A 10,000-nucleotide genomic window follows, 5' to 3' on the forward strand; every position below is an offset into this window, starting at 1 on the left:
GAGTGTATATGGAAGTGGTGTGTGTGTCTGTTAATATGCATATGAATGAATGAATGGTTTTATGACACAATTTGTACAGCATGTTGGTACCAACAAGGCAATAAAAGTCTGAACGAGTATGACTCTGTGTTTGTGTGTGTGTAGAATTGAATATGTGCCTGTCAGTAAGTATGTGTATGACTGTATTTACATGTGCCTGGCACATTGGCACATGAAGTAAGTGTGTGTATGTGTGTCTGTGTGTGCATACTGTATGTATGTCAGTGTGTGAGTGTATTTGTGTGTGTGTATGTGTGTAAGTATGTGTGTGTTATACATTTGTTAATGTACGTGTGTGACTGAGTGTATTTGTATGTTTGTGAATATGCATATAAGTCAATGTGTGTGTGTGTGTGTGTGTGTGTGTGTGTGTGTGCTACTGTGTTTCCAATTAAGTTGAACTGCAGGCCAGATCAATGAGGCCCAGTGTGAGGAGCTGAAATGAGCAGCAGTCTGGAGCAGGGGGCTCTGGGAGCAGAGCAGCAGAGCAGCGCAGAGACCACCAATAATTTAAAATACTGGGGGGGGGGGGGGGGGGGGCACAAGGACAGCATGTCCCTTCCGGGGGAAGAGTGAAAAGTGTACACACACACACACACACACACACACACACACACACACACACACACACACACGAAAGGACACACAGAAGTAGATATAAACACCTAGGGGAGTATTATAGAGTATTATATAGTGTATACACACACTGGTACACTGATTAGAAATGTTATTCTGTTGCACTGAGTTACACTGCTATGGTGCAGTAGTTTGAAGAAAACCTACACACACACACACACACACACACACACACACACACACACACATGCACACACACACACGCACACACACACACACACACACACACACACACACACACACCAACATTACTGTGCAGGAGCTCCTAAAACATATTTTCTGTGCAGAGTGAAACAATTGAAAAACCACGAGATAATGAAGAGAACAACTACAAAGAGGACCAACACAAAGGGAGAGAAAGAGATATGGTGTGTGTGTGTGTGTGTGTGTGTGTGTGTGTGTGTGTGATAAATATACACATTCAAGCTTACAGTTGATTTTCAGTCTGATTGATGTTCAGTCTGACCACTGCACATACACACACATACACACAAGCCTTCTCAAATTCAAACACTTTGCTTGAAGTTCAACACCTTAGTTCAGTCATTTCATTTTCACACAGGCACACACAACCATAACCTGAAAATACACACACACACGCACGCACGCACGCACACACGCACGCACGCACGCACGCACGCACGCACGCACGCACGCACGCACGCACACATACACACACACACGCACACACACACGCACAAACGCACACACAGAGACATACTGAGAGAGGGAGAAAAGAAACAAGACACAGACAGGTTAGAGAGAGAAATAGTTTTGATATCAGCTTAGAAAGTGACAACCATGTGCCAAAAGGAATCTATCAGTTCCGTCCTCAGAGTCGCTTACACTGTTAAACACCAGTCTAACACACACACTGTCTCTCTTTCTCCCCCTCCGACCATCTCTCAATCTCTCTCTCTCTCTCTCTCCCCCTCCCTGCCCTCCCTCTTTTCCTTACCTCCCTCATTAACTACGCAAATCTGCGCGGCCCTGATGGAGTGCATTTAAAGGAAATCACAGCCTTGTAGCTATTGGACGGGCTCTAATTGATCGAAACATTAGAAACACTTGTGCAGATAACAGATAGGGAGCCTCTGAGCGTGCCCACAATCACTCCAATGAGCTCACTCTGCCCTCGCCTGCACCACGCCACCTCCACACGCCCTCACGCCAAGGCAAGCCCCAGCTAAATGAGCTCCATCATTGGCAGGAGTGGAGTGCATATTACTCATTAAGATCTGCCGCATATCTGCCCCTCATATCACACACATTTGGCTCTGGGTTGGTACACATTGTGGCACATATAATATTTGAGTCTGATATGGTATATGTTTGACCCTAATGTGCCACATCATTTGGGCCAGGCCCTGGTATACATTTGACCGAAATAAGGACCATATTTTGGCCTGATGTGGTATTTGACCCAAATATGGCACCTAGTTGGGCATTGATCTGGTTCTCATTTGTTCGTAATATGGTTTCATCTTTAAGCCTGATGTAGTATACATTTAATCCCAATGTAACATATATTTGGGCCTTATTTGGTGTACATTTGCCTGCTGTGGCCAATACCATACTTGGGCCTGATTTGATGTACATTTGACTACTCTGTCCAATACCATACTTGGGCCTTATTTGATGTACATTTGACTACTCTGTCCAATACCATACTTGGGCCTGATTTGATGTACATTTGACTGCTCTGTCCAATACCATATTTGGGCCTTATTTGGCCCAGATCTGGCTCAGTCCTGGCACACAGCTGGAGGCGTGACTGTGGTGCCAGTGGTGCCAAGGCGTGCCAGTGGTGCCAACGTGGTACAGATTTGTTAAAACTCGGTCTCTTGAGCCAATGAGTTGACTGAATGAGAGACTGAAGACATTTCATTTCACTGAACATCCACCATTTTAATTACACCCCCCCCCCCCCCATAGTTTCCTGTTCTTCCTGTGGCTGTGGAGGCGGGCGAGCGGGGGGGGCAGGAGGGCAGGAGGGAGGAGGTGTGTGTGTGCACGTGTTGTTCTGGGGCCAGAAGGGGCTGCCGGGGCGCTAGCGTGTGCACGGAGCGCTACGGAGATTGCGTCTCCTTCCCTCCCTCCCTCACGCATTAATGCAAATCTAAGGTGCGTTTTCCAAGCCCTACCTGCTCGGTTTTTTGCCTCAGCTTCTGCTGGGCCGGATTCTGCACTGCGATGATGATGATGATGATGATGATGGGCGAAAAGCAGCAGGTCTGTGATTCGTCTGTGACTCTCTTCCTCTCGGCGGTAAAAGCTTTGCGGCAGCTCAGCGGCGGCGGCGGCTGTTTTTTTTCTCCTGGTGTGCGGCTCCAATGGCGGTGTGGTGGAGCGTGCATGCACGCGTTGCAGCGGCGGCCCCCTCGTTTGTAAATGTGCGTCTCAGGGATTGGCCGGGTTCGAGGCGGTGTTAAAAACGATTAGGGAGGCAGAGCGCGTGGCGTGCGCCGCATTCGGAATGAGATCCCGCCGTGATTACAGAAATCCCTGAAGAGCAGACGCCATTCTCTGCGCTCTGCTGACGGAATGATTGCTTCCCAGAGAGGGGAGGGAGAGGGGGAGAGTGAGACAGAGAGAGAGAGAGAGAGGAGAGAGAGAGAGGGAGAGAGAGAGAGAGAGTGAGACAGAGAGAGAGAGAGAAGAGAGAGAGAGAAGGAGAGGGAGAGAGAGAGAGAGAGAGAGAGGGAAAGAAAGAGGGGGATGAATAAACATAGGCCTAGAAGACTAGGAAAGGAAGGATACATCTGAAATGAAAATCAAAGGAAAGAGGATAGAGAAGATAGACATAGTTAACAGTATTCTTCCACAAATCCACACACTCACAGGCAAACACACACCACGCACACACACACACACACACATGCACGCACACACCACACACACACACACACACACACACACACACACACACACATACATACACACAGGCAAACGCAAACACACACACACACACACACTTTTCCATGCCCTGCTCTGATGGATGGGGCCAGCGGTCAGCGGTCAGCAGCCAGGGGCCAGCGGTCCGCCAATGTGTGTGTGTGTGTGTGTGTATGTGTGTGTGTGGCCAGCAGGCTGATATATAACACCAACCACCTGACAGCTCATACAAGCCCTTTAACACATATGTCCAACCAGATCTCCAGGGAGCTGCGCTCCACTTTACAGTCTGTGTGTGTGTGTGTGTGTGTGTGTGTGTGTGAGAGAGAGAGAGTGAGAGTGTGCGTGTGTGTGTGTGTGTGTGTGTGTGTGTGTGTCGGGGTGTTGCCAGTGGTGACAGGTTAGTCGTTAAACTCTAGCCCCCACTGGTCATCAATAACAACAGGCCACAGCAGCTCAAGGCCGAGGAGCACTGTCAAGTGAGCACACACACACACACACACACACACACACACACACACACACACACACACACACACACACACACACACACAGGGAGACAGACAGACAGACAGATAGACACAAACACATTTATGAAATCTTTCTGCTGTTCACAGACTCATGTAAATAGTACGAACGCTGACTTGCTTGCACATCAATAAAGAACACACTCTCTTTTTAAACCACAATCAAACACACTCTCACTCCCTCACTAATGATACACACACTCACGCAGACTCATAATATTTACACAGCCACTGTCTCGTATATACAGACTTGGTATTCAAATACACGCAAACAGAGGACAAATTGATATAAAAACCCAGAGAGAGAAGGAAAGAGAGAAAGATAGAGTGAGAGAGATAGAGAGAGAGAGGAATGAGAGAGGGACAGAGAGAAAGAGAGGAAGTGAGCGAGAGAGGGAATGAGAGACAGATAAATAGAGGGAAAGAGAGAGACAGAGAAAGAAAGAGAGAGAAAGAGAGCGTGTGAAAGAGAGGACTGGGTAAAACGAGTGAGGAGATCTACTGAGAGATTAGAAAACAAGTGAGTGTGGCAGTGAACTAACAAAATGTTATTCTAATTCTCCACACCTCATTAGCATATTCCACAGGTGTCGCCTCTCGTATGCTAATGACTCCACTGCAGGGCGGCGGCCATATTTCCAATTCTAATTCCGCCTCTCCAGAGAAGAGCCACACTTCCCCCCTCCCCTCGCCCCCCCCCCTTCTCTGCCTTCCTGTTTGAGGGGAGGAGGAGGCAGGCGGCGTACAGTAGCCTCGGACATGCGTGACGCGGCGTTGGCCAAACATCATTAGGGGCTTCTCCTGGCGTGGAAAACAAAAGGCGCAGAGCAGCTGTCCGTTTGTTGTGCCGATCAATAGCCGGGCCCTTCACCAGAGGCTTAACACGGCTCACAACAATGGCCTCGGCAGATGTCAAAATACGAGCGTGCCAGCCAGCCAGCGACCGTATACAGCATCAGCCCGAGAGCAACATGACATGTAGAACAGACATATATACATACACACACACACACACACACACACACACCATGAAAGGATAGGGAGAGTACACACGACACCCCTACAGAAACACAGATCATGCACAAGCCTCCTATAGATGACTGCAGAGAGGGGGGAGAGGAGAGAGAGAGAGAGAGAGAGAGAGAGAGAGAGAGAGAGAGAGAGAGAGAGAGAGAGAGAGAGAGAGAGAGAGAGAGAGAGAGAGACCCCCTAAAGCTACGTATAGTAGCATTGTCAGTAACACAGTTGAATGAGTGATGTAACACAGTTGAATGAGTGATAGATAGATAGATAGATAGATAGATAGATAGATACTTTATTGATCCTCAAGGGGAAATTCAAGAGTGCAGAGCTGTGTGTAGCTGTGGGAGAGGCATAGGGCTTTCTGAGTTATGAGAAGTTGTGTAGACCCGTCCTGAATTATGAACTAGGCTGAGGAGGAGTTCTGGGGGACTGTGTGGACTCTGTAGAGATGCCAGTTGTGAGAAGGCTCTATCTCAAAACCATACCGTGGATCTCCAAAGTCCAAACCAAGTCGAAAATTCAGTAAATTCAGTGTGTGTGTGTGTGTGTGTGTGTGTGTGTGTGTGTGTGTGTGTGTGTGTGTGTGTGTGTGTGTGTGTGTGATTGAGAGAGAGAGAGAGAGAAACTCACTTTGCTTCAAGAACGAGAGCAATGACTCCAGCAGCGATTGGTGCTGCACTAGATGTGCCAGCAAACTCTGTGATGCAGCCGTCATCTAGGTTAGACACCGTCACCTAAACACACACACAGTAATAGAGCATAAAATAATTTCCATTTCTTAAAATGTTTTTCACTTTTAAATAATTATTGTTTTTTATTAGCGTAACACTGCTTTGGCAACACTGTATATGTATCTCCTCTCATAGCACTACTTACAACTAGCCTTGCTAATTCTAGCACTTACCACCTGACCAGAACTGACAATTGACTGTATAAAAACAGCACTCACTGATGCACTTTTTCTTATTGTACTCCTTATTGTACTCTACTTTTTAAATTGTTCTAGAATTGTTGAGAGAATTGTTTTAAAAAGCTGTTTACCATGTTGCAAGCCGCTTTGGCTAAAAATGTGTCAGCCAAATGTAATGTAATATAATATACAGTAATGTAATGATGGCCAATATTGCTACCGTTTTCCCTCATATTTCACTATTTGAATGTAAATTTTACAGTGTTGTCAAAGCATTCAATACAACAATAATAGTAATATAGATAATAATAATGGTAATACAAACAATAGTAATAATAATAATAATTAAAATAACACCTAGCTGATAAAATGAACAGAAAAAACCCCCAAAAAAAAGCTTAAAAAAAAAATATATGGATTATTATATTATTGATTGGTGTAATATGGGCTGTTCTCTCAGGATGTGGCAGGATTGGATGTACTCAGCAGCTAGGTGGACACAATTGTCTACTTCCCCCAGGATATCTCCGATTTTAGTAAAATATTCTTCCCTTATAACTTTGTATCTTTTGCATTCAGTAAGGAAATGCTGTTCATTTTCTACTACATTACCACAGTGAGCACACATCCTTTTTTCAGGATACAGCCAGGTTTGCCTGTGTCGCCCCTTTTCTATAGCAAGGCTATGGGCGCTGAGCCTGTACCTTGTCAATAGCTTTCTATGTTTATCATTTTGAATTTTAGTTAAACATGGTGCCAATTTGTAATCAGATTTTATTAATTTAAATACATTGAGTTTACTTATTTGTTTAATTTTATCCCTCCAATTGTTAATGTAATTTTCTTTCGAGTTTTTTTCTAATTGTTTTAATTTTGAAGCAATGTTTGAGTCAATTTTGTTTAGGCCATGTTTTTCAATTAGGTAATCTAGGGGATTCTTCTCTGGATTTTCATCCCTCAGATGGGCACCAGTATGGTGGTATCTGCTTGGTTCACTGTGTTTTAGGTGATGCCAGAATTTTGCCGCTCTTTTGTGGATATTGAGAAGGAGAGGGAATCTTCTCTCCCTCTCTCTATCTCTCAGCCTCTTTCTCTCTCTCTCACCCCCCCACACTTTCTCTCTCTCCACCCTTTCTCTCTCTCTATCTCTTAGCCTTTCTCTCTCTCCCCCCCCACCCTATCTCTCTCTTTTTGTCTCTCTCTGCTTCACCACTCCTTTATTTTTTCTCATCCTTTACTCCTCTGTCTCCGCATTTCTCAGTTGTATCTATAGTTCTCCATTTCTCAGTTGTATCTATAGTTCTCCATTTCTCTCCTATTCATATCCTTCTCTCTCTTCCATTCTCAAGATACAGTACATGTGTATCCATCACATGTTCTTATTTCAGTCTCTCTCTCTCTCTCTCTCTCTCTCTCTTCCTGAAGTGCACATCAACACCTCTCATTGGTCTCTGCCTCCTGTTTCACCCCTAATTAACACCTGCGTCTGTGCATCAGCTGTCTGAAGGCTCCTGCCTTCCTCACACCACCGGGTCAACCACCAGGACGCTATAAATATCACGCCACCCTGAGCCCTCTCACCGGCACCAAACGACAGCTAAACACAAAAGAGCCTTCGCACACAGACACACACACACACACACACACACACACACACACACACACACACACACACACACACACACCCGCATATTCTCTCATTCTCAGAAACACACACTCACATGGACATGTCACAAACCACATAGTCACACACACACAAACATACATTGCACACACACACACACACACACACACACACACACACACACACACACACACACACACACACACACACACACACACACACACGCTATATGTGTACTGTATCAAGGTGTTATATGGGAACAGAGGAATATTTAATAAACCTATTAATCAGAGACACCTAAGCAGCTCATTGCCATTGGGTCTGCCTCACTGCTGCCTCCTACTGGGAGGTCGTAGGGTCAACCACAAGGGCTTTTACAGTAGCTAGCCACTCAACGCTACCTGCTGCTATCCTAAAGATGGCAAGCAATGCAACCACTATAGGTCTATAAATATCAGCTAAAGTAGGAGTGTTCCATGGCCATGGATCATAAAAAGAATATTTTGTGTTTTATTTCGTCCAATTTCAATAAGTGGAGTTGAGGTTAGCATATTACAGTAACATTCTTCACTGCAATTTGATGCTTTTTTTACATTTCTAATATATCAATTAATCTTAATTCATTTTATGCTTTACCTACATTTTTATAATTGATAGAGACAACTTTGAGTTGTGTCTATGTTATGTGCTCTATAGATCTACAGATCTAGCTACATTTAGAACCTAATGATGAACATATTAGCTAAATTTAGAACCTAATGATGACCATATTAGCTAAATTTAGAACCCAATGATGATCATTTTTAAATGCAGCAGGTTATAACTGGTATGTCTTTCCAGCAGTTAGATTGAGAGAGACAGATATGGGGCATAGATCATTTCTATAGCGGTTATACTGGAAAGTAGTAGAACTGTAGTGCCTACTGTAGCATCACCGTCATAATTTGCCTTTGTCTTTTATGAATAGAAAAGTGATTCTTCTTCTTCTTATTATTATTACATATATATTATTATTACATATATTTTTGAGAGCATCTGCTCCACACATGCGCATAAACCTAACCCCTTTTTCTCTTGTTGTTGATCTCTGATCATACCACATGTACAGTAAGTGAGTGTCAACAGTACCATACATAAACTTGGCTCATCAGAACAGGCTTACAGTACCACGGGCAGAGAGCCTGGGTTGCCACTGGTGAGGGTGACTGCCATGGTGGCAGGGCAGGGCTCGCTGTAGAAGGCTGAGCGGCCGGTGTGAGTGATTGCTCCGATGGCGATGGTGTAGATGCTGTTGATATAGCCGTCAGCTCCACAGTGGTCACCGTGCGCCCCGCCATTACCAGACGCCCAGACGAAGACGTTCCCTTTACCACCTCGACCCTGGAGGGAGGGGGTGGATGATCTGTTTTAAGTGTCATGCAATTGGCAGCAACGTATAGGTAAGGATTTTACTGGGATCCAGGCAAGGACAATTCAAATCGTAAATGGCCTGGCCCATGCCTGAATTCAGACACAGCGCCTGAACATTTTAAGCCTTGCTAGATACTGTTAGCCTTGATTTCTGATGTGGTTTGATTTACACTCTAAGGCTGTCTATTGTGCATAAATCAATTTGTAAAGGCAATGTCAGTGTTAAAAAAAACATTATTACTATAATGTTCAAACAGGTTACTATTTAGAGGCGAAGCCTCTAAATTTACAGGAACGTAAAAATAATGTTTCTGCTCAAAACAAACCAAAATGAGAAGCATTACATTTTTAATCCCTGTACACACACACACACACACACACACTCATTACCCTCTCCGCCCCGAGACGTAAGGCTTTCTCCGCCAGCTGTGCAGGCCCCCCCATCTCAACCCCGTCGTCTCGGGGGCCCCAGCTGCAGATGTAGATGTCGATGAAGCTGCTGTTGAAGCTGAGGGACGAGGCCTCCATAACATCCGTCACCACCCCATCCAGCAGCCGGATACCTGCAGAGGTCACAAGGGGGGTCAAAGCAAGCACAAGGTCAAAGGTTAAGAGGATTGGTTGGAGTGCAGACACACACAGAGACAGCCCCAAATCACCATGCAGATAAAGCTTTGCTTTGATAATGTGGTCTTGATTGCTCTGAAACATTGTGCATTGAACGCAGAATTGAGAGACAGATGCGGGTGTCAACCTCAGAAATTGATTTTGAAATTGAAGATCTGGGATGCGAATGCGTCAACGACATGAGAGGTTTCATATTATAACTACGGTATATTGTATGTGGGACGGGAGGTTCACAAAAGCTGTGGAGCTCATAGCTGGTCGGCCGAAGTCGGCTGGTTTGAGCTGAGGCAGGTGCAGCACTGAAACCCA

The 10,000-nt window shown here is 45.1% G+C and overlaps 1 protein-coding gene across 1 annotated transcript in view; it reads right to left on the reverse strand.

Annotated features, from left to right (window-relative positions):
* The window catches only part of LOC121721126 (neuroendocrine convertase 1-like), a 178,598-nt gene that overhangs the window by 55,980 nt on the left and 112,618 nt on the right, over positions 1-10,000 (reverse strand). Inside the window, exons 10-12 of the mRNA XM_042107772.1 lie at positions 9,455-9,627; positions 8,822-9,034; positions 5,751-5,854 (exon numbers count right to left, since the gene is read on the reverse strand). Coding sequence (XP_041963706.1) covers positions 5,751-5,854; positions 8,822-9,034; positions 9,455-9,627 — 490 coding nt within the window. The remainder of the gene's footprint in view (positions 1-5,750; positions 5,855-8,821; positions 9,035-9,454; positions 9,628-10,000) is intronic.

Source organism: Alosa sapidissima, chromosome 10, assembly GCF_018492685.1.
Source record: "Alosa sapidissima isolate fAloSap1 chromosome 10, fAloSap1.pri, whole genome shotgun sequence".
NCBI classification, from domain to species: Eukaryota; Metazoa; Chordata; class Actinopteri; order Clupeiformes; family Clupeidae; genus Alosa; species Alosa sapidissima.